The sequence below is a fragment of the Chironomus tepperi genome, unplaced genomic scaffold (assembly GCF_022539635.2).
Source record: "Chironomus tepperi strain 1889 unplaced genomic scaffold, CSIRO-AGI_Ctep_v1 contig_85, whole genome shotgun sequence".
In the NCBI taxonomy this organism is placed as follows: Eukaryota; Metazoa; Arthropoda; class Insecta; order Diptera; family Chironomidae; genus Chironomus; species Chironomus tepperi.
Window position 1 is genome coordinate 6,216,837 of NW_027226207.1, and position 26,748 is coordinate 6,243,584.

General features: G+C 31.5%; 1 protein-coding gene across 2 annotated transcripts in view; it reads left to right on the plus strand.

The window, feature by feature from the left end:
• The window catches only part of LOC139086102 (homeobox protein abdominal-A homolog), a 37,719-nt gene that overhangs the window by 3,415 nt on the left and 7,556 nt on the right, over positions 1-26,748 (plus strand). For both annotated transcript variants that reach the window (XM_070634421.1, XM_070634423.1), the window contains exons 3-4: positions 338-558; positions 8,590-8,637. In XM_070634421.1, coding sequence (XP_070490522.1) covers positions 338-558; positions 8,590-8,637 — 269 coding nt within the window. The remainder of the gene's footprint in view (positions 1-337; positions 559-8,589; positions 8,638-26,748) is intronic.

A 26,748-nucleotide genomic window follows, 5' to 3' on the forward strand; every position in this document is an offset into this window, starting at 1 on the left:
TGCTTTCTTATTTCTTTATCACTTGATACTTCTGACTCTTCTTTCTATGTCTTCTCACTCCCTCCACTCACGTTCTTATAAAGTTGGAATATAATATCTATGTGGTGTGTAATATACGCGGTGTGTGCGCGCGGAGAGATAAAAGATAACGCCATTTTACATAAAAAAATATTTTTTTTAAGCCTTAGCCCTCGATTTTCATTCTTGAACAATCTCTTATTCTTTTGGTGTATATCTATGTATCCCATTAGTTCTCATGAAAATCGAAGGTTAAAGTGAATAAATTATAAAAAAAAATTTAATTCTAATAAATTTCTCAAATTTCTTTACTATTCAGGCGATATACAGACACCGTCATGAATAGTTATCCGTCAATGGGCAGTGCCTCGAGCATTGCTCAATTCTATCATCAAGCAGCAGCCGTATCAGCTGCCGGTGCAGTTGGTATGGATTCACTTGGTAGTGCATGCTCACAATTATCATCCGGTGGCTTATCGTCTGTTGGCACAGGACAAGCATTATCAGAAATTACACGACATCCATGGCTTGTACCTACTGGTGAGTATAATTAGTTTAATTAATATTATTTTTTTTGCGCAATGTGCGTGGTGTATTGGAAATGGCAATAAAAAAATAGCTTTTAAGGTAATTATCATAAATTGTTTTGGTGGAATCGATCGATTACGTCTTACACGAACGTCCCTGAACTTGCGTCATCTTATGAGATGGCTGACTCTGGCTATATCTAAAACTGAAAATTAAGTAATGACCTCGACCGACATCAAGCCACTAGTCACCCTTTTTTATAGCCCAATAAAAAATACACTCAATAATTGGTGTACAAGCCTCGTTATGTACACTGAATCATATAAAATATCGAAACAAATTTTTTTTCTACTCATTTCCAATTAAATCATAAACGCAGCCAGTTGGAAAAATGCTTAATTACTATTTAAGTAATATTTGATCACATGTAGACATTTGCTTTTCAAAAAAAAAAAGAGTTTTTATTTCCTTTTTTTACGTGATATTTTTACTACTATTTTGACTATGACTTTTATGACTATGCGAGGCTTTTATTACCCTATGATATGGCCTATAATTCTAAACAGAATACAAAAGAGATATTTCATTCATTGTATAATAAATTGTTACGTCGGTTATCTATGGAACTGCTTTGGTGCGTGTGTTGAGTTTTTTGGCGGGTATTCTTAAAGACTTTTATATGCTAAATGTCCTTGGGGATTGTTTTGTCAGAAATTTTTTTTGGGAATTTTTAGGAAATTTTTTGGAATTTTCAGATATTTTTTTGAATATTTAAAGGAAATTTGGATTGGTTTTTGGGGGATTTTTTGGGACTTTCTGAAGAGCAGTAGTCAAAATAAAAATTGTAATTAGGCAATATGCAAATGAATTGAATGAGAAGTTTTCCTAATGTTGACTCGAATCTTGCATAACGTCAAGTTATTGGGATTTTTGGAAAAATGTTGCTTGAAGCATTTTGGCTCGCATTTTTGAAATGCTGGCACGTAGTCAAGATTTTGAAGGTTATATAAGCTTGAGCATTAAATGCTACAATATTGTAGATACACCCTAGATTTGGGTAAACTATGTCAGTTCTAGTCTGTGATAATGACTGTTTTAGGCTTCAATTTGGACAATATGGCCTTAAAAATCTGGAAAATCATAAAAAAAACAGCAATTTTTCGAAAATGCTTTAAAAATGGAACGTAATTAGCCGTAATGGTGAGGTTGAGGTAACTTTGCATTTAATCGTTAATACAGTGACAGAGCGGTGCCCTAGCAAACATGCTGTGTTGTTCAACCGTAGCTTTTCATGATACAAAAATACCACTACGGTACCTAAAAGCGATGTTATTTGCCTGTCAAGGCGAGATCCGCAAAAAAATATAGAAAAATTTACTTACGTACTTACTTCCTAAGCTGGGGTGCACGGAGCTCAATGCCGCGTTTAAATAATGTCTGTAGACAGCTCTATCTTTCGATAACTTTTGCCAATTAGAAGTTGAGCGTCCGTGTCCACACAACGAATGCAGGACATTTTCGGCCTTCCTGCCTGTTAGAGCTTTTTAGAGCGAGATCCGTAATAAAAATATAGAAAAATTCTAAAAAATATTCACAAATTCATTTTTCATCCAAAAATAATAAGCCACAGATTCCCAAACCCCCAACAAGCACTCCAACCAGCTGATTTATCCTAAAATTCCCTCAAAGGGTCAATGAAAAATTATTTCAATCTGTTAAGCTGAATAGGAATAGAATAAGAAAACATATTTAGCTCTACTATATTTTTTGATTATTATCTATTTAATCTCTCATTTTTTGTCTCAGTTATATTCGCATTCATTTACGACACATAAAAATGGCATATATATATACAGTATAAAAAAGAATATTTGTGGATGGTAGACAAAAAAAAAAAAAAAAATCATGGATAGACGATAAAAAGTGAATATTGTCTCGATTACGTCATATAAGAGAGGCGAATGATGCCGAGTAAAGGCCCCCGGGCAAAAATAGAGATAGAGAGTACGATTTTCATTTAATGTCCATTAACATGACATATACACATATGTGTATGTCCGCGACAGAACGAATCACGCACATATAAAAAAACATTTCAATTTCATTCATGGAATTTTTTGTAAGCTTGCCTAATTTTTAGTTTGACTATACCTTTATATCAAGTCGATATATCCATTCTGTGCACGCGCGTCAAGTGAAGAATTTCTTTTTAAGCATGACTTTTTTGGTGTGAATAAATTTAAATTTTTCTTGTTGTTCATGCTTGAGACTCAAGGTTAACAGGCACAAAAATCTTAATTTTATTTTTATTTATTCCTGATTATAATGCAGAGATTCTCAAAATGTTTTTATCAAAAACGAGTTTTTTTTTGTTGTACCTTTAAGAGTAACGGCCATTGTTATGGCATCGACACAAGAATTGAAATCTTCATTTCATCACATGTGCGGGAAAAGCACGGCAATATTCTAAATAATAAAATGGCGTAAAAAATCTAATATAAAATGGATTAAAAATGATTTTTTTTTTGTTTGTTATCTTTTTTACGGCTTTGCTTTTTCAGCCTTAATTGAGAAATTCCTTTAATTTAATGCTGTAAAATTCGATAATGTTTATTAACAGGACTTAAAATCTGTTATCATTTAATAATTGTGATATTTTTTTTATGTCCAAAATTCATTAACAAATAGGCAGGCTTCCATTGAGATAACAGATTGGCAATTAAATATATTTTTACTCTAAAAAAAAGAGTATATCCTTCATTAGCTGTCTATATTTGTGAATATTCACATAAAATTTATTTTCATGATGCCACAAAGTAACAAAATTGCTGTGAATATTATTATATTGTAGGCTGTAGGAATATCTTTATGGAGTACCGGCAGAAAAAATTTTTTTTTTTATTGGATAAGTAAAAATAAAGACGAAAATAAAATGATAGTCGAATGGGGTCATGGACTTGCTTTTGGTCTTTAATATATAAGATGTATAAAAAACTTCGTAAAATACATGAATGAAATTGGTGGATTTTTGGAGGGAATTTTGGTTGCGGATTTAGTGTGGAAGTCTATAACTGCGGCATGGTTCGGAATTGTGAGATTTTTTGGCAGATTGTTAAACTTTTGATGATTTGTGATCAATATCCGAACAGCATGGTGCCGTTAATTTAGTTTTTAATCGGAAAAACGTTCCAAAATTAACCGTCATTTTCCTGTTAGGCCCCAACAGCACAACGTGTTTGCTAGGACACCGCTACATCGCTATATTAACGATAAGACACTTAATTGCTCTAACGACACCTTTATCCCTGATTATAACTCATTTTTTACGGCTAAAATTTCAATTCTTTGCTTTATGCTGCTTAAAAGTTTGCGTTTATATCTTGATGTCATTGCAGCGACTAAGCGGAGTGTTAGTAACTAGAATGTGCTGAATAATAATCAACTAACCTGCTAAATTGTAAACAACTTAGTATTAAGTCTTAAAGTTGATAAAAAAATCTAAAAAGTTTGAATTTTTTGCTAAAATTTTAAGAAATTTTGAATTTTTCAATTTTATTCAATTCTTCAACTTTAATTTTTCAATTTTAAGGTTCAAAATTTTTTAAAAAAATTTTAAAATTCAAATTTTCAAATTTTAAATTTCAAAATTTTCAAATTAAAATTCAGAATTTCAATTAAACTTTAAATTCAAAATTTCAATTCAATTTTAAAATTCAAAATTTGAGTTCAATTCAATTTTAATTTTTTTAATTATAAAATTCAAAATTTCAATTAAATTTTAATATTTTCAGTTGTGAAATTCAGAATTATTTTTTAAAATCTTCAATTCAATTTTAATTTCCATTTTCGAAATTCAATTTTTTTTTAAATCTTTAATTTTAAAATTGAAAAATTAAAATTAAAACTTGAATTTTAATTTAAAATTTTTTTTATTAAAATTCTAAAAATTAAAATTCATTTTCCATTCAAAACTGTTCAAAAACATAAAAATTCCTCCAATTTATGTACCAGAAAATCACCAAAAACTCAATTCAACACTCTACAACAATTTAATGTCCACTCCATAACTCAAAAATTCACCAAAAAGTACAAGCATTAAAAATTTACCAAAACAACCACAAAAAAGATCTTCCAAAAAGAAAAAAAAACAATTTCCTTCCAAAAATGAGAATTTATGTATATGCATTTTTTATGTTCTAATTATATTTTATGACCACATCCATAAAACAAAGTGTCACTGCCTTGTATTCAAATTGATTTAAGCAAAACGAGAAGATTTTATAACCTCAAAAAAAATCTCTCTTTTTTTATTGCTTTTCTTTTTGAGTTGCTTCAAAAGGAAACAATGAGGAACAGAACTAACTATTTAAGGCCTAGTTAAGAGACCATCAGCAGAAAAAAAATAATAAAAATTAATAGAATTTACCACACGCAATTAATTTTAAAAGAGCACTTAAAAAACGTGATTAATTAGAAGCAATGATAAATGCTTTGTAGAACATTAGGTATAGACACTATTACACAGTATGATTTTTATGGATTCTCTTGTTGCGTTTTGTCATCAGAACAGAACGAAATGACTCAAAAAGTATGTGAGTTTATGGTTAGAAATGGTAATTTTGAAGGCCATTATGCTGTACAATGATTGAAAATTGTAAAATTATTGGCTATATAGTTACATAATATAGTTAAATGGCTATTAAGCTACATTGTATTTTTATTCTAGTTCATAAAACTTCACATCATTGTAATGGCATAAAAAATCATAGTGCTGGAGAAAATTATTTTAATAGAAATTCGATTTTGAAATTCTTAGCGGAATCGATGCGTGTCTTTGAAAGTCTTTAAGGTTTAAATGGAAGTATGGAGAGAATTAATGGAAAAAGGAGTATTGGGAGTTATGATGAAAGAGTTGTAGTTGGGTTAGTTGCCTTAAAAAGCAAAGATTCCACTTTTAGGTACCGTAGTGGTCTTACCGTGTCATGAAGGCATACTCTTAGGTATCCTGAGGAGAAATTGATGTGATTTTAGCTATGGAATCGATTCGATTTGATTAGGTGCTTTAGAAAATGCAATCTGTATGGCTCGGAATCATGGAACATGACTGCTGCGGATGAAAATGCTGTGGGTGTCTTCGAGAGAAAAATTCTTAGAACCATCTTTGGCCCTAAGAAAGAAGGTGACCTGTTCAGGTGCAGGAGTAATGCAGAAATTTATCAGCTCTTTAGGGATTCTGATATTGTAAAGCGAATAAAAGTGAACAGGTTGCGATGGGCTGGGCATGTTATTAGGCGACCTGAGGAAAGCCCATTAATTAAGGTCTTTAAAGCTGACTTTCTGGACGGTAAAAGAGCCCGTGGACGCCCAAAGAACTCTTGGAAGGAAGCTGTCGATAGAGATAGCAATGCACTTGGTATCAGTAATTGGCAAGTGGTCGCCAGCGATAGAGCCAGCTTCAGGCGACTCCTGTGGGAGGTCATGGATCACAACTGATCTGTACGACCAGCGAAGTAAGTAAGTAAGTAAGAAAATGCAAAAGGCATCCTATACAAGCTTTGAGGCTCATGTGCTAACATGGCATAATCAGGGTACTCTGACACCTGGTGTGGAATAGTTCCTAAATAATGTCCCTAAACTAAAGTGACTTTCGTTTTGGGTCGAATTTGGTAAAATACAAAAAAAGTCCATAGCAAAAACTTTATCTAAATATAGAATATTTCATTAAGTTCATAGCATTTGAACCTAAATTTTTTGATTAATTTCAACTTTACTTGACATTTGACATATATTATCTTTGACTTAGACATGATTAATATCACAAATCATCAATCTTAGTGACAGTTTTCTATCAATATTCCAAAATGCGTTGTATAGGGTCAATAACTTACTGCTCATCTATCATGCATTCCAGCTTGGTGTCAGTTTCACACTTAAATCGATTTTATACCCTATCAGGTATAGAGCTTGCTCTTGAATGCAGATTAAACTGCGAGCAACGTTTACGAGAAGGCTCATCTAGCATAATTAAAGTGAACAAGCTCTCAGAAACGTACTCTTTGCCTGTTAGGGTACAGGAACCTGAATAAGCTGACCAGCTTCTTGATTTTGTCCAAATGTTATTGTCGAACAAAGCATCTTCCATTTCCTCAAAACAATACAATCTTAACCCCAAAAATATAATTCAAAATCTAATTAAAAATTCCATCTAGACCCCCTCTAATAAATTTCCACACTAGGTGAATTATCATTTAAAATTCAAAGTAATTCCTAGAATTATTTTCTAAGCTCCAACAGTGTGTGCATTCACAGAAAACAATTTAATAATTCATTCATACGTTCATTCGATTTGAAAAAAATCTAAGAAATAAAAAAAAAAATATTTAATTAAAACAATTCATGAAGTAACGAACAAAACTGACACAGAATAAGAAGAAGAGGAAGCGTTAAAAAAAACTACACAACTAAAAGATTCGAAAAACATGAAAATAAATTAACTGATTTATTAGTTTTTTTCTTCTCTGACTTATAAGAAGAGGAACAGCACCGAGAATGCAGATTAAATTTAAAAAAGAAAGAAAAAAAATTTCGTAATAAACAATTCAAAAACATATAAATCAACAAACCAGACATTTGCTTATTCAGCATCATTGAAAAAAAAATATTCATAAATATATGTACACATACATAGATGGAAGGCACCAAGTTGATACGTGCACCATATTTATACGTAAAATATCACCCAAGAGTTGATGATGATGAATATGTAATAGTATAATAATTTAAAATTGTTATGATAGCAATGAAAATTAATTAAAATTAAAAATAATTGCTAATCGTGCCTTATCTCATTCAGCTGTGTTTATAAGCATTTTATATTCACTTTTTTTTTTGCTACTTCTCATTCTTACCCCGCTTACTTAACTTACTTAACGTACCTCTTATGAATTATATTCTGTTCAGTACACACTGCTACAATGTTATCGTCAACGTCATCATCATAATCATTTCTCATAGTGATTTTTATATTAGTTTAGTTTTCGGAGGAAGACAAAAATGTTAATGTAAAGTTTTGAGGAAGTGATGGTTTAAGATTGGGTAAAGAGATTTGAGGGTGGGGGGTTATTTTGAGTTTTTGGGGAACATGGAAAACATTAGGTACACTTCGAGGTATCCGATATGTTACCTTAAAATTTAATTAGTCGGGTGTTGCGATCTTGGCTGTCGATAGAATCTCAAAAGGTCCAAAATGCTTTAGAACGAGACATTACTGCTTTACTTTGATGGCCGTACAGATCAACTGTGAATCCTGGCCTCCCTCAAACTAGGAATTAACTGGTTATAATATTTTTTTGCACCAAAATACGTTAGAACTAAGCATCAACTTGCCATGAGTTAGTTATAACGTATTATGGTCTACTTAGGAGTCTTGTGGCATATTTTAAATGATTATGACGTATTTTAGGGTACAATAAGATGCATTTGATTAGTTTGTTGAAATTTGATCAATTTCTGAGTAGCCAAATGTGGTAATCCATTGCTTTTACCTTAATAATTGATCAAAATCAGCCCTCGGGATGTCGTCAGGACAACATCGCGTCTTGCCGTCAATACAGCGATGTAGCGTCACACTAGCGAACTCGTTGTGCAGTTCGAGACTTTTACTAAGTCTAAGACAGTTTAATGTATGACAAATTACTGTCTAGTGTCCGATAATCATCTATAAACACCCTTATCAAGTTCAAACGTTTCCAAAAAATTTATTAAATTCTCCAATCACCAAACAATTCAACTTATTACCCATTCTAGTTTAATGAGAGTTAACAAGACATCCCAACAAAATTTAAAAATAGTCAAAATGACATTCTATCCAATATAAAAAGTCACACACTGCCAAAAAACAAAAATCACCAACCAATTTATGCACATTGCCTCTAATTATATGATTGAATAAATGAATTTTTCATTTTTATTTATCATGACAAGAAAATTAATTCAATAATTTTTTTTATTCTTCTTATTTCATGTTCGCCATCACCATTTTAGACTGGATGAGTAATCCCTTCGATCGAGTTGTATGTGGAGATTTCTCAGGTAAGCAGAAACAAACTATTTTTATTGATCGTAAAAAGGAAAGTAAGAAAGCAGCATTAAAATCGATTTTTTCGATTTTTCTGTCTAATACTTAATGTGATAGTTGTGTGCTGTCAACAAACAATAAAAAGGAATTTCATTTTATAAGAGGGTTCTCAAGTACCTTAAATACTATTGCTGTTATTCAACTATAAAAATATATGAAAAAATATTTTTCTACGGTGTTTAAAAAGAAATGGATGTTATAGATTACCGTCGGACGGTCAGAAATATAAAGCAATAAGTTATGATCATCATCTACACATGGATAAAATCGATAAATGAGGGTCTTGGAGTGAAAATTTGTTCGAACCTCTTTTTTTATGACTGTTCAACTGCTTTTTGAGAATGTGATTTTTTTACTGCTGAATGTGACCTTCGATATGTGTTCGATGGATAATTACTTATTTAACAGATTTCTTCACCCTTTAGTTTGCTGATTCGATATGGATCTAGCTTCAGAGGGGGCACATTATGCAAAATGTTAGGTAATTTTGGGATTTTTTGCATTTTAAAGGATTTAAATCAGTTCTTGAATTCTGTTAGAACATTTTGAGATGTGTTTGTAACTAAATGACATGAATTAAGCAATTACAGTGCATCGGGGGCTTTTCTAACACTAGATTATGATAGAAATGCTAGTCATACTAGCGAACTACAGTAATACTTAAGAACCATGAAGTAGTTGACAGTTTCACAGCTTCTAGGGCTTAATGTAGATTCAATATCATATGAAATAATACTGGTTCATAGAATGATTCATTTTAAGGACCAAAACCATATTTACAGGCTCCTGGAACTTAAATAAGCTAACATTATCAATAATAGTTATGATTTCTATTATAGACACTTATGAACCTTTTATATATCGAACTATGGAACGATACCAAATTTATAAGTGCCAAAGCCTAGCTCTTTATTCCTCCAATAAACTAAAATATCATGCAACTTATGATTATTCCATATTCCATTGATTTGCAATGATATTTCAATTTTCTCATATTAAGTCCATGCAATAAATTCACATTAAAATATTACCATCCATTATGGAAATTGTTAATTAATGAGTAATATATTCCAGGAAATTTTGAAAAAAATATTCCAAAATGAATATTAATATGACATTCTTGTGGAATATGCAGAAATATGCAGAAATCTTGTCTTAAGAATACAAGTTAAAAATAGTATATTTCTTAATTTTTTTGATAGGGGTTAATGAGCTGTTGGAAATTTGATTGAGATTGAATTGTTGGAGATTTTTAAGGAAGATTAGAATTTGGGTGAGAGTTTTTGGAAGTTGAGATAATTTGTAATAAATTTAAATCACTAAGTTTAAACAAATATCAAAATTTGGGCTATGGATGGTCAAATTTGAAAGTTAACCGATAGGAAAATACGTTACTAGTAGTTAATGCCTAGTTAACAACTAGTTCAATTGGTTTTTGTCCACTTAGGCTAGTTAAGATAAAGGATTCAAGTCTTTTGACTATTTTACCGCATGCGCCTTTGTATAGTCTAAATATACTCATAATTTAGAAACATTCAAGCTCCTTCAAAACCCAAAAATGCTCAGAATCAAGAATTTCACGACTAAATCTACAAAATTCCTTATAATCCATAAAAACTCCCCATAACCTACTCCCCACATTCATTATACACAAAAATCAATAAATGGATTTCAACATTTTTCAATAAAAATCCCCCATATGTTCACAAAAACACTAATACACACACAGACTAAGAAGTTCTCCCATGATGGATTTATTGTATAAATTTAGAAAGGCTTGTGTGTTCATTCTAGCATGATAAAATACCAACTTTCTTTCCATTTCTTTTTTAATATCAAAAAAATTTGTTATTTTAGCATTTTAAATGAAATTTAAAAGAACTAAGTCATTGAGAATCGAAGAAATGAGAATGGGAAGTAAGAATGAGAATGAGAAACCCTTAAGAAATAAGAAAAAAAAAACTAATAAAGTGAAAAACTTTCACATCATAAAATACAGCACACAAACTTGAATTTTACGACCACTTGCACACACGCAAAAGATACAAAATATTTTAGAAAGGAGAAAAATGAATAAATGGAAATGAATCCCTGACATTAACGACAATTCTCAATTCTATAACGTGTTTTAATATGGCCATGGCAACTCTTTCTTTATTATTATGTAGATATACTATTCATAATTTAAATTAAGTCAGTCACATACAATTATTTATTACCTTAATCTAGAAATAGACACCATACATTTCATTATAGATGATACAATGTTGTATGCATATGCGTAACATAATACAATGTGATTAGGACGACACCCAGAACGGCCATTATTTTTATGCTTTATTTAGAGAGTTATATGCGGTCGTACAAAAGAGTGTCTATTTTTTTTTTTTTTCTTGAGAATTATCCTTGAGGGATGCAATGGCATAAACAAGGCATAGAAATTAACGATTTTTATAGTTCCTTCTTACGCCTCTTTAAATATATGTGTGCATTGTGTCCATTGCATTGTGTACACGATAAATCATGATTTTATAACAAAGAACAAAATGTCAAAATAAAGATTAAATTTATTGTTGTTTGCCGTTGCATTTTTTAAGCATCAGAAAACAGGCAATAAAGTCTATTGTATTAATGTCTACTTCAAAATGGATCTCATATCGCTCAAAGATATATTTTTTTTGCCATGTCTGTCGCTCTTCCCATGCTGATATGGATGATGATGATGACATGTTACATATGCACAACAAAACATCATTCCAATGCTTCGTTTATGGCACCGACAAATATAAATAAAAAAATATATATTTTCTCATTTACCGCAAAGACCGATCTATCGATTGCAATATGTTTTGGTTTTATGCTTGCTGTTTTTTTTTATTTTTTTACAAAATGTCGAATTTTTTGTGCCTTTTTTTGCCGACTTTGTTTTAATTTTGGATGAGAAATATTGTTGTGGCTTTATAGATAAATGGAGGATTCTCTTTTTTTATCTATCTAACAGGTAGACATAAATTTATGTGGCCAATAAAGAGCTGCCAACCCTTTTCATGTACGAAAATTCTCATCAACATAAAATGCGCATTAAATGTGGAAAGAAAAATGATTAAAAAATTTAAATTAGGAAGGAGGGAGATGTGGATGTGATGACTACCTGGATGAGTGGTATGGGGTATGGAGAGGGTCAGGTTTTGGGGTTTTGGAGTTGGAGTCTGGTTAGTGACGCTGTTTGGAGTATTTTGATTTGTATAGTCTAAATTGCTGCTTATAGTGTACTAGGTTTGATATTTGGACAAAGGTTTCAATTCATAAAGCTTCTAGTGTCTCTATCAAGACCTAAGGTCACTAGGGTCACCATATGAAGAAATAGCCTGACTATATGACCATGCTGTATATTTTAAGACATCAAATTTGTGCTATTGTACCTTAAAACTTCAAAATACAGCAAAACTATCCAAAATATGGCTTAAACCAAGTAACATAAGTCAAGTCTGAATTGTAGAGCTCCTAAAACTTGCACATTCTTTTCTGGCATTCTAGACCAACTCTTAACCGTAAAATCACATGATTCTAAAATCACGCACCTAATTGACGTCATTTACAAGCTAGTCCCAACCAGAAAACAACGAAAAAAAATGCACAAAGTAACAAAAAAACATCAAAAATCACCACCATGGCTTAATTATAGAAGAATTTATCTTAACTCGACTATAATTTATTTAAATTACCTCATACATTTCATCAAGAAGTCTCTCTATCTATTTGTGAACTCCTAAATGTGCTCGATTGTGGCGAATAAAAATAAAAATAAATGAAGATGATGCTAATAAATATTGAAAAAAATGAGAGATGAGATTCGATGAGATTATTATAATTTTTGAGCATCTACTCTTTGCCATCGCCATCATCATCATACATGAATATGAGATAATAACAATAACAATTTAAATAAAAGTCATTACCCGCGAAATATCGACTTATTTTAATTGCTTTTATGAATATCGATATGGTTATTGCCATACATATTCACAAAAGAGCAGGCAATTTTGAATAGATTACACAAACAATTTTTAGTTAAGTAGGAAAATGAGATTTTTTCTTTCTTTTCTTTTTTTTGCCTCGTCGTGTGCGAGATTTTTTTGTTTTTGGTCGAAATGAGAGGAAGTGGACGGAGTGGGAGCAGTTTGTCGACATGTTGGATCGGATTTCTAGGAGAATTGTCTACATTTGCTGATTTTTTGATGAGTGTTGATTGATATTTGGGTTTGGAAATTGCCTGGATATAGAGGAAGTCAGGCAGTAGTATATAATGGCGTCCATAAGACATGACATCAAGTTTCAGTCAATTTTGAACTTGTTTTGTGAAATATTCTAATTATGAGGATTTTAAAGGCAATTTAGAACAGTTGATCTACCCTTGCCTACGTCACTGAATGACTTCTAAGTTCAAAACCTTCCAAAACCCCAGAAAATGCGCCATAACCCCTCCAATCTCATCTAACCCTCTCCCAACTCACTTTCAATCCCGTCTCTCATATATTTCCAATTTTATAGCACCCAGTAGACTCCGCGCATCAGAAAAATATTCTCTCCGAGTCTCAGTTGACTAATACTTTTAAAAATTATGGATTATGAAGAGACAGACAGACAGTGAAGAAAAATAAAGGCCGTATTGTACTATTTATAGCTATCACTTTATTGTGTAAACATAATGCTCTTAATAAGTGTATTTTATGTGCAAAGAAATTAGTTTGAGTTGCTATTTTTACATTTATGGAATTCAATATGGTGCCTTTTATAGTTGAGCACACAGAAGTGAATGAGGTTGGGGAAGATCAATGTAATGTAATTAAGTATAGGCCTTTAATTTATATTAATCCAATTAAAGTACTTAAATGCACTGTGAAACATTTAATGTAGTAAATATTTCAATATTTTCATTCTATCCCTTCTCGATATGTTCCATAACCATATGCTTCCTCTCTTTCTGCTCATATACATGCTGATGATGGTTCTTATCGTATTCTTATAGGAATATATTAATATGTGGGGTGGTTTGTATGTTATGTAATGTTTTTGTTGACTGTAGGGCATCTATAGTGACAGCTCATCCTCCAGCATATAGACACAACATCTGTACAACCCCACATGTCTCATCAGCTGAAAAATTTCCTTCTTTTCTTTGTCATAATTGCTGTATTCAGTTGTAAATTTATTGATTTGATATCCCTCTCACTTCTCTACTGCTGTTGCCCCTGCCAACACATTGAGTCATGTTAAAATCTTCATTTTTTAATTTAATTCTTAAAAGAGTAACTCTCGGCTGTATATTGTATATTTAAAATGGAATTTAATTTAAATTAGGGTTCGTATTCTATTATTTTATTAAATTTATGACACAACATACAAGATACGATATAATGAAAAATTACGGCGTGAAGAATAAATTGCAAATGGAAGGATTAAAACATTTGAAAAAAAGGGGTTGATGATTGAGAAATTCAAGAGGTGCTCGAGGAACTTTGCTGGATTATTTCAAGCTACAGAAATTGATTCATGATAAGGAAATGTTTCTTAGGTGAAAATAAATATAAATAAAGTAAGATTTAGAAAGGGGGAACTGTGCGTTATCTCAAGGGTAATAAGAATAAACTATTATTATTTCATTTTTAGATATCGAAGCTTATTCGAGTGTATTATGACGCAAGTAACTCAGGTTAATTTTATTTATACTGAATGTTTTTGAGATAAGGAATGAGATTTGGGATTTGGTTGGGTAAAAATGTTGAAAGACTTTAAGAAGCAGTTCTTTCTTTACTTTTGGTCTTTAAAAGTTGAAGAAAGTCACGTGTTGATGATTTTGAGAAATATTGGATAATATTGATGGTTTTTTGGGATTTTGGAATTTTATTCTTGTATTTCCTACGTGTTAGCATTCATGGGTTTAGCTAGGAGCCTAAATCTAAGAGCCTAGCTATTCTAGGAGTCTACCCGGAAAGCACTTAATGTGGATATTGCTAAAAATCCAACCACAGATCGACTTGACTATGCCCTGAGATCGGATTTCATCAAATCTGGCCTAAAGCTACAGATATGCTTGTCTGAAGCCATTTCTACATCGTATACCTTCCGGGAATGACCAAAAACTTGAATTAATAGAAAATTCTCTAATATTCCTAGAATATTTTGAAAAATTCTTAAAGTTTCCTTTAACATTTTGAGAATTCCAACCCAAAAAGTGCATGTTCTCTTCTAAATGTCACAAAATTTCAAAACAATCCATTAGACCTCATTAAAACGTAGTTTATCCTATGACATTTACCTCAATCCAACCTCTCATCTGACATTTCACAAATTTCACAAAAAATGGCATGACCACAATCAATTTAATTCGACCAAAAACAAGGACTTCCTAACTAGCAACTCACAAAAAAAATATAATTAACTGCCATCAATCATGTGAAGATTGTCATGATTTCCTTCAATAAATTTCAATAACCAAAAGAAATCTTGTTAAATTCAAATTTAAAGTAACATGCATGTAGGCAGCATGTGATTTATTATTTTATACAATTGGATGTAGATTGTAATTGGTTGGTTCCTTATTTCTTGAATAGAGATGACTTTTAGAGACTGTTGGCAATGACGCCAGTTTTGCGAGACTTTGTTGTGATGCAAATTGAGTTTGTGTTGATAATTTTGAGTTCAATGGACGTGGATATAGTTTAGAAAATTGAGGATGAGTGACATTACTTGACTATGAGGCTGTAGAAGCATTCTTCATGGCAGTCATAAACCTGATTATTGTTCCCATAAATCCAGATCAGTCACACTAAAATTCCCATCCAAACCACCTCAAATCCACACTTTAAAGCATGAAACCCAACAAAAATTCACTAAACCATTCAAGACACACTTCAAACTAAACGTTTAAACACCACATTGTCAGCCATTCCACCATTTCCTTAAAGCTTTGTCTATTTTTATTTACGAGGAATTTTCCTACAATTTTTAATGAAAATTTTTCCTCCATTTCATTTGAATTCCCTCGACGACGAAAAGAATTCTTCCTTCACCCACCCATGTTCATATCCCTTCACAAGCCAAGGCTAAGTCATCCCTACTGTATAAAATTATATACAGCATGTGTAGGGAGAGAAAACATGGCAAAAAAAAAGTGGAAAATAATAATCAGACCAAAAAATATCCTTTAACGTGTTTATTTTATACGGCTATATAGCAATAGAAAGAAGCAGTTATATGAAGGCGGAAATACTCTTGTGTTTGTTGTTGTTGCTGTACATGCAAAAAAAAACTATGAAAAAGTGTATGCAAGGAGCGTTTTTATTATAATTTTAGTCATTTGAGTCATTTTCATGATGGCTTTTATTCCTTACTGCAGAGGACTAAAAGGCATTTTAAGCGCTACAAACAAGGATGTACAAGTATTCTGTATTCTCATTCCCATTCCCCATTTTCACTATCTCTGCTTTTTTGACTTTCTGCACTCGACACTCTGTGTCATTTTCTGTGTGTGAATGTGAAAAAAAAAATATATCCGAGAGAAAAATTCTACGTTCTCCGTACACACAAAAAAAAGGGGACTTACTCGACGTCTATATTGTTATGTTTATGCTTATGATATCATTTTGATTATTTTATTCTAGTCCAACATATAAAAATAAATTCTTATAGTAAAATAAACGAAAATATACACATAACAAAAAATGGCAACATTAATTTTTGTTTTCTTCTTTTTTATGCTGTTTGTTGTTGGCCGTTTATGATGTTTTTTAATGAACGATATGTTAATAATCATGCTGAATTATTAAAATTATTATTTTAATTAAAATATGTGTATTTATCGTTTGACTCACTATGATTATTGTAGTTTAAAGGTGTTTTGAGGCTCTTGAGGGGGTTAAGTGGTGTTTTATAATGGAAGGTGGGGTGTGTGGCTGGGTATATGGTTTTATGAAGCTAATATGCTTTGTTGAAGCTAGTTTTTGAGTATTTAGGGATTTTTGAGTTCAATGAGCTTAATATCACAAATTTAAATGATATTATTGAAGAAATTCATCCTATCAAGACCATTCCGATCAATATTTACTGAAAACATGCCCCAAAAGGCAACGAAACTGCAGTTGACTTAGAATCAAGTGGCAGCAACTTGGCAAATTCAACTAAATCTGCCAAATGACTATAACTTTCCCTAACAAGCAAATAGACCGCTTTAAGGTACCGAAGGAGTCTTTGTGTATCATGAAAGCATACTCTTTGTTTGTTAGGGTTGATTCTAAGTATAGGCAGCCGCTATGGTGAGGACATTTTGTCCTAACAGTATGCTTTCATGATGCAGAAAGACCACTAGACACCTAAAAGCGTTATCATTGCCTATTAGGGTCAATTTGTACTGATCGATTCACAAAAAGTCTAAAATTTGACAATTTAGATTAAAATTGTGTGCAATTTTTAAGTTTTTGGGATATTTTGAGTGTCTTATGAGAAAAAGTGCTTCAAAACACCAAAAATTTACATTCCTGATTGCAATTTTGCAGACAATATCAAAAATTCCTTAAAAACTCAACATGCTATCCAAAAAATCCACCTTAAAGCCTCAACTTCACCTCAACCCACACAACACCATAAAGTTCAGCATCCATTTAATACAGCACTTCCATAAAAAGTGCACCAAAAGACCACTTCCGCTTTAAGGATTTTCGCCTCACGCTCTTAAGACACAAAACAAGAAAAAAAAAATTATTTGCTGACTAAAATGAATGAAACAGAAATCATTTATGAGCTTTTTTCAATTCCATATAACAATAAATAACGCAGCAAGTACCAGCAATGGCTTAACGCAATGGTAGTATAGGGAATATATCGTAAATTTTTTATATTTATTTCTTATATTCGCAGCACGTACTAATTTATTTTTATTTTATTTTATGCATCGCTCTTACTCACTCATTCATTCATTTTTAGACGAAAAAATCTTTCCATCTCTCTCACTCACTCGATTCTTTTTTTTATTATCATTTTTTTTTGTATGTTTGTTGGAAATGAAAATGATATCAAAATGCATTGCGAAATAATATATATATCTCTGATGATATGTGCAAAATGAGCATAAAATGCAATAAAAAATTTGTGAATATGTGTACATGTCATAAATATTCATGTTATCGCGATAAGATGAAAATTTATTATCCTTTTAGTTCCTCTTTTTTTTTATTCTTTGCTTCTCATTCATAAATCCTTTTGTTTTGTTATCTAGAGCATGATTATTTCATTATAGTTGATAGTAATCTTATTTATGTATGGGAAAAATGGATTAGATGAGAAAGAGGAATGATGTGGAAATAGTAAGAGATTAGGATTGGGTTAGGGGTGTAGTTAGGGGTTCTGTGACGCAGAGGTGTAGTCAAGGGGGCCATTGGGGTATGGGTATCACCTCCGAATGTTGGAAAATCGTTTAATTTGTAAAATAATTTAAAATTTTTGGTTAACTTTAAAAAAAAAAAATCCAAAAAAACGGTCGAACCCCATTAACAAAATCTTCTGGATACCCCCCTGCTGTGAGCTTATTATAGATTCTCACCGTCTTGCTTACAACGCTGATCATACAATTCAATTGTGATCCATAAACTCCCTATGATGACGCCTAAGCCCAGCTCTTTCGTTGGTCACCGTTTGGCCTTTTTCAATTCCAAATACGACACTATCCCATTAATACCTTATTTATAGCTTCTCACAATCACTTAAAAGTCACAGAAATTCTTAAAAATTCTAATTTATCAATTTTAAAATAAGAATTTTCAATAAAATTCCGAAAACCCATCTTAACGCACCTAATTCCAACAATTTCTCAATTCCCCATTAATATCCTCAATAACTGCACATATAACAGCAATAAACACCCGTTAAGATCATATTCAACCTCAACAAACTCATTATCTCCATCAGACATTCAAAATGTGCAACAAAATACTCCAAAATTGCTACAAAATGTAGCTCATTAGGTCAAAATACAGAAAATGTATCACAATGTTGCCATTCCAGACTTAATTTTGCTTAATATTTATAATAATGACAATGTCTCATTAAAGAAATTTGAAACTTTAGAGCTCACGCTACATATAATAATATAAACGATAATTCACATTAATTAAACATATCAAAGCAATATTAAAAATGATTTATTTCGCATTAAATAAACAAAAAAAAAAAATATAAATTTTAATAAACATTTTGAGATTTCATCAGCTTTGATGTTTCGGGAGCAACGAGGTCTTTAAACAAAAAAAGAAGAACTCAGTTAAATCAATAAATTGAAGTGTAAGACATCCCCATGCTGATGATGCATGTAATTTATTGTAAGGTTTGAAATACGTAAATGTTTTATGAACAGATGAAAATTGTTTGAAAAACACGAAAATGTGTTTGGATTTTTTGAAGTGGAAAAAATATCTTGTTTGATGTTCATTTTCTTTCTTTTTCTGGATTTGTTTGAGAGGTGTTGAAATGATTTGGGAATATTAAGATGTTTTAGAAAGATAGATTAGAGGTGGGAAACCTTACATGATGGAGCTTTTAAAAAAATGGAAAAAAATTGAAAAAATCATTTAAAAAATTGGAATCAATTTCAAAAAAATTGAAAAAATGTTTAAAAATTTTTAAATAATTTTGAAAAAATTGAAAAAACATTTAGAAACTTGTAAAAAATATTAAAAAATTTGAAAAAATCTTTCAAATTTTATCAAAATTCACTAACTATAAATTGCAACTAAAACACAAATATCCCTTCACAAATCACGTGAAAATCAATTTTCCACCATTTCACAATATGTTCAAATTCACAACAAAATAAAACAAAATTTATTATCGATTTAAAAAAAATTTTAATTTTTTTCCTTTCGCAATCAAACCGAAATAAATATTCATAATTTTTCAATAAATTCTCATTTCATTCCCTATTTTTCCCATTACGTGCGCAATATCAAGGCCCAACAATTTTTTATATTTATTCGAATGTAGTGTAGCATATAGCTTAAATGTTACCATAGTTTCCAAATATATAATTAAAAAAAAAGAAAATGAGAAATTTTCGTATTTTGTGAAAAATGGCAATGTGCTGTATTTTCCAACAATATAAGCAGTGTGAGAGTAAGTAATATTGTAAAATATTAGTCTCAATGGACTTAAAAAAATATTATTATCTGAGAGGATATTTCTTTGTTTCACCGAATATAAGAACGAATGTAAATAAATACAATGAGAGAAATGAACATGAACAGTAATTTTGCTTGCTTTCTTTTCTTTCTTTCTTTTTTTTTGAATCCTCAGCACAATAAATTTCATTTACGGTAGAAATGTTCTGCTGTTCTGAATCTGCTTCTCTTATGTGCTGAGGGGGAGAGAAATAAATAAATAAAAAAATAGAATCGAGCAAAAAAAAAAAAAAAAATAGAATTGTGAAAGTCAGATAGATAAGTAGATTTGGAATTTATATGGAAAATTTATCAGAAGCTGTGTGTAGATGAGAAGTTAACGGAAGGATGGAATTGATTGAGGGGTGAACATTTTGTTGGAATGGGGCGCATATTTTAGGTTGTAGAATCAGGGTTAGAGTGAATTTATATTAAAATTTTGTTAGATTCTGAGGTGAAGTAATTTGAGGAAGCTGGCCTAGAGGCTTGGTAACTGGAATTTGTGAGAAAATGCTTAAATGGTCGTTGGTTCGAATCCTTGTTCAGAATTGTCAATTTAGTCAATTTAGTCACTAGATCGTCCATCTTACGGCAAGATTCAAAGATGAACTTACACAACTGTTATGGCTTATTTTAGGGTGAAGTACCAAATTTATCAAATCAAGCTGCTCGGGTTAAGTCCTCTTTAAGTGATTCTAATACTTCAAAGAACTAGTTTAGAACATCTTCTTATAGATTTTGTATCATTTTAACGTTAAATTCAGATTTTACATTAATCTGACGTAGCTCTGTTGCTTGATTCTAATTGTCACAGCTTTCATATCACTTAATGACTTATTTCTTGCTTTAGATAACATAAGTCATGCTTATGACCAACATATGTCATGATTATGACCAACATAGTTATGATTATTACCACAAAGACATGTTATTGACTAATTTTTATCAAATTTTTATGAAATTTTACTTAATTGCTCCAAAAAAATCTCAAAAATGCCCAAAAACCCAACAATTCTACTAAATACCCATCAAAATCCTTCCAATCCAGACCATCCGACAATCTACCACCAGCACATCCCTTTCTCAAAAACAAACTTTCTCTTCCTCACATCATCCATCCAACAAAACACAAAAGACCGATATAGATAGAAAAAAAGATCAGATGCAACAATGGTTATGATACGTATCGTAAATTTTACACCATCACTGAAGCCATCTTTCTTTTCTTCTCTCATGCCATTTCTCTTCCTTGATAATTCCTCTTTCCTTTCTGCTCGAAATTCATTTTCATTTCTCCGCTGCTCAGTACAACAACACAATACAATTTAATACATCTGATATAGAGGGTATAATCCAATTACCATAAATTTAATTTTCAAATTTTAGGGATGGAATACATGTACATGTACATATAGAAAATGAAAATAAAAAAAAAAGTATGTAGGAGAACATGAAGAAGTAAAATCAACGTTATTTGGCATGAGACACCAAAATATCCATATTGTTTCTTGCGTAATTTATAATAATGGCATTAATGGCAGTAATTGCCTTTTTCTTCTCGTATAGGTGCCGAAAAAAGAATTATCTTAAAGCGTATAATATTCGACACATTTTGAATGTCATTTATTCCACTAAACTTAACTTTTGTTGTTGACTTGTCACAACTTTTTGCCTTTTTTTTCCTCTTTTTCAAATTCACATGTGTGCGGTGGATTTTTAATAATATTGTAAGGCACACATGTGCGCATAGTGAATGTTTATGAGTATGGCAATTACAAATGATGCTAACGATGCGGATTATTGGATTGAATTGTAATGTAAATATCAGGGCCTTTTTGAGTTTAATTTTGTTAATATGATAATGGATTAATGGGTTATATTGTTGAGTATTGGATGGATTTTTGGGGATTATTAGGAATTGTTGGGGATGTTGGAGAGTAGATTGGGGTCTATAGTGTTTATAGACATCATATGAAGGTATAGAAACCTATTGTAGGCTTTATAGGGTCCTATAGAGACATGCGTTACTCAATATTGACGATAAGACTCAATTTGGCAGTTAAGTAAGAATCAAGAGGTTCAGTTAAGATTGTAGTGAGTTAACAGACCCAAATTCTACTTTATAGAGTCAATAGACCTCAATTCTAGTCAAATTCTGTCCCAGAAACTCAAAAATGACAACTTAGTCTGCTAAACCATCCAAAATAGTCCATAAACTCAACTACAGCACATCTCACGCATCTTCTGCAACATTGTAACTCCATTACAATCCCATCCGGCACAATCTTGATTAAATCTAATAATCCATACCTTCCTTTGTCTAAACCAATCAATAAATTCTCTTTAGCCTATAAAAATCGACAATTATTGTACATCCCGTACAAATTGTCGTATCCTGACTCTGAATCTACACACAACTTTTTTTCTTCTCATTTACTATTTCTAATTAGTAACTACACAACAATGTTGCTGGACATTACTTTTTGCGATATTATAAATGTCACATAATGACTAATTTTATTAAAAGTAACTCTCAGCACAACGTTTGCTTCTGCGTATGTGGTGTGTGTATTATACTTAATAGTCATATTACGACACATATATAAAATAAATATTAATAAGGTTTGTAAATGAAGTGATGGTGCAGTATTTGAATTAGAATTGAGGATTTGTTGGCGCATTTTTACTAGGAAATTTGTGTGATTTGTTGGAATTTGATGTGGGAATGTAGACAAGCAATAATATTGAGCTTAGGTGCTTTAGGTGGGATTAGGTCATGACAAGGAAGTGTTAAAATGGAGCTAGGAGGTATAGGACACGTTAGGGATGCTCTGTCACTTGGTTATCCATCTATTCATATCTCATCAAGGACTATATCCAATTACCAGCCTATATACCCTCAAAATCGAGCAATCTGACTGAGTATCCTCACGATCAGCCTCATTTAGGTCAACATGACCATTGTCTACCAGAATTAGTCACTCCAGCCCCAAAACCAACTCACAAATCATCATAAATTTCAAAATTCCATCAAATTCCAACTCATACTGTAAAAAATGCCATTGCGCCACTCAATATCCAATTAAAAAATCAATTCTCCAGCTTCATTAAGACTCGTGTTAAGTATTCATTTTGAAGTTATAAACTTAACTCACTAAAAAGCTATTTAAGCATTCAAAAAAATTGTATTTGAAAAAAAGAAGAAAGAGATTCAATTTGACGAATGTTTATATTAACATTTTAAAGATTCTCTGATTGGATTTGTAAGGGAGGGGATAAGATGGAAAAAAATTGAATAATTAATCACCAAGCTTGTATTTAGCTTATAAATATTTACATCAATCTTTTTTGGTAAGAGAGAATTGTTTATGTAGATTAATAAACACACGAAATTTGTTTTACTTGATTATAAATGCGGACATAAAGATGTAGTTAAATATACATACCGCATAGCTTATAGTAAGTGTTATATGCCGACTCTCTCTTTTTGATGTGAAACTTTTCAAAAAATTCTTTCTTTAAAAAGTGATAAAAATCTAATTAAATATCGCAATTAACTACTCGATGATGGATAATAACACGAAGTTTCAATCGACTTGATGTATTTCAATGGATATACTCACAACTGTTGAAATAAGTTGAGCAATTAACGCCTGCAAAATCCAACAAATATGTTCATCTCATTCACATGACTATAAAAAATTTGGTTTATTAAGCGAAAATGTTTGTTCCTTTTTCTTTAAAATTCGACGCGATTATGAATTGCTTCCGATCGTGTCCCATTTGGGATGGATTTTTATCGTCGTTTTGACGTTGATATTTATGTTGTCTTTCACGTTATGAATACCGAAATGAGGTTTTAAATAGAAGAAAAATAGAAATAGATTGCTTTTTGGCATGAATGAATAATGAAGAAGATGGAGAGGGGGATATGATGATGATTATTTGTATTTTGCGAGCTTGGGTTTATTAATGTAAAATGGGTTTTAGGTGGAATTTAATGGGAATTTTTGTAGATTAGGTGTAGTTATTCATACTAAATGATGGGCTGTGTAGGATATGATGAGTTTTTGAGGATATGATGGGATTTAGGCATTTCAAAGTTGCGTTGGCTATTAGTTTAGGGGCCCTAGTTAAATAAGTTGATAATGACGTATTTTAATGAGTTTGACAGCATGTGACTAAAGTTTGATGCAATTACTACAAAATTCGAGACTAATACTCACTTTAGATGCTAGAAAATTGATGCCAAATCTCAAAACCTTCTCAAAAGCCTTGTAAATGCAACAATGGCTTAATATATACGCACTAAAAAATTATGATGAAGCTATAAGCTTTCTAATGACGCCTCGAGATTTATGAACATCAAAACAGCATTTTACAACTGTAGAATTGTCATTTAAATCTAAAAATAGCTATTCTAGCTCTACAAAGCTGCAAAAATATGTCACAGACCGGAATATGACTAGAAACCACCAGAAATATTTTTTAAAAAATTTATTGATCTAATTTTTCTTCATTTCCTTAATTATGTCATGAGCATGCTCACTAAGCTCCACTTCCTATCCAATTTCTCATCTGCAGAGCACCATATTGTCCAACAAAAATTATTTTTTTCCCTCATTTCCTCATCATACCTTAATTGCAATAAAGTAATGTAAAATTATTTCTCATTAATAATGCACAATAAGATGACACCAAATATGAACATCATCAAACTAAAATAATGTTAAAAGACATCCAATAAACATTCATAAGCTCAAAAAAGAAGAAAAAAATGTTCACTTTATCTACATTAAATATCATCGACTGTGCACAGTGCTGATGCTATTAAAAAAAATTGAGAAGGAGATGGGGAAAGATGAGAATATCCATAAATTAGGATTTAACATTGAAGCAATAAATTCTTCACCTTTTCGGCAACTATGGAATTAAAAAAAAAAGAATATTTAAGATGGAATTAAATATAAAGTCATTTTAAAGGAACGACTTTTTCCATTAATGAAATGACAAAAATCTCTATATGAGTGTTAAATATAAAATAATAATTTTTTTTTTGTGTGTCAGCATCGTGCATGCCACCTTCCTCATTCTCAATGTGTAAAAATACGGAGAGATTATTTTGAGTCACAAAGAAGGCAGAGGCAAAGATGGAGGTCGATTTAGGGGGGATTTTTAAATGATTGTACTGCGTTTTAATGGAAATAGAAGTCTTCTGAGTGATTTTGGATGTCATGTTACTGTTTTGGGCTTCTATTGGCTTATATGAATCAGTTTGACTAAAATTTAATTAATTTCTTTAGAGCTACTTGCGACTATATTTTGCCATTTTGGACTCAATTTTACTTAACTGTGCATCTACAAGACTTCTTTTGACACCCTATCAGCTTAAAGACCTAACCGTTAGCTCTAGGAACTAACATGAGCTCTCTCAATCCTTATTGAAGCTCCCAGGACTGTCCTGTACACTCTTAGACTTTTTACAGCCTATAAAGACCTTATTGAACGTCTTTGTAGATTTATGGACCTCATTTCATACATGTAGATTCCTATTGACTTGCAAGAACCCCAACTAGACCTCCACGAACACTATTGCAGTTACTTGTTTCTCATTCAAACCACAATTCTTCCATTAAACCAACATACATCCCTCCAAACCCCCTCAAACTCCCCTGTCACCATCAACAACAGAAGAAAAAATGTTCCGTAAATTTATAAAAAATTCTCTTACTGTTCATTGAACTAAATGTTGAAACCAAGAGAAGCAGCAGCAAAAAATGGCAATATAATTTTTTTTTCTGTTCATGTGCAGCACAGCAGAAGCAGTAAAAGAATTGTTTTTTGAGTCATTTTTTTTCATATCATCGGACGACGGTGAATGAGCGACAATAATGTGGTACGGTTGCTTAGCGACCGTTTTTTTTCCTCCCTGTCTTCCTTCATTTTATGTACACAATTGTTTTCATATCTTATGCTGCACATTGTGCACAGTCAACATCACCGCATGAAAAATTTGATTCTGTCTGTTTTTTTAAAAATAATTGAAGGGAACGAAGAAGGAACAAAAAAAAATTTAATTTCAAAGTTATTATAAATGGAGATTAAAAATTTTTTTTTGTTCGTGCACTGCAGTGAATTTATATTTTCGGAGATATGAAAAATTTGTCAGAACCGCAAGAAAAAAATGCTGATCGAAATCGTTTAGTATGCGGAATTACTTACATTCTATTTTATGGTTTATGTGGCAATTTTGAGTTTTACTTTTGAGTTTTTTTTTATAGAAAGTGGAAATAAAAATGGATAAAATTGGTGGAAAGGATAATAAAAGGAATTTGCTGTTTGGTTGGGTTTGAGCGAGTTTTTTGGGATGTTGAGTGGGTGGTTAGGTGGTTGTTAGTGACTTGGTAATGGTTTTGGGCATCTTACGTCCTTTAAATTGACTCTTAGAGGTCCCCAAAGACCCATAAATGCTCTGAGGGGTTCAGAGAGTCTCATAGAGGCTCATAGAGGCTCATAGAGACTCATAAAGTCTTATAAAGACTCATAGAGGCTCAAAAAGGCTCATAGAGGCTCATAGAGGCTCATAGAGTCTCATAGATGCTCATAGAAGCTCATAGAAGCTCATAGAGGCTCATAGAGGCTCATAGAGTCCCATAGAGTCCCATAGAGACTCGTTGAAGCTCATAGAGGCTCAAAAAGACATTATCCTGACAATTTTTGAGAATATTCTCAAAATAAGCCATTTAAAAACCTCAACAAAGAGCAAGAGAGCATCCATATACCAAAAGGTCATTACACCTTTCACATCCCTCATTATTCATCCTTATATACCTCAATATCCAATCACATACACCTCAA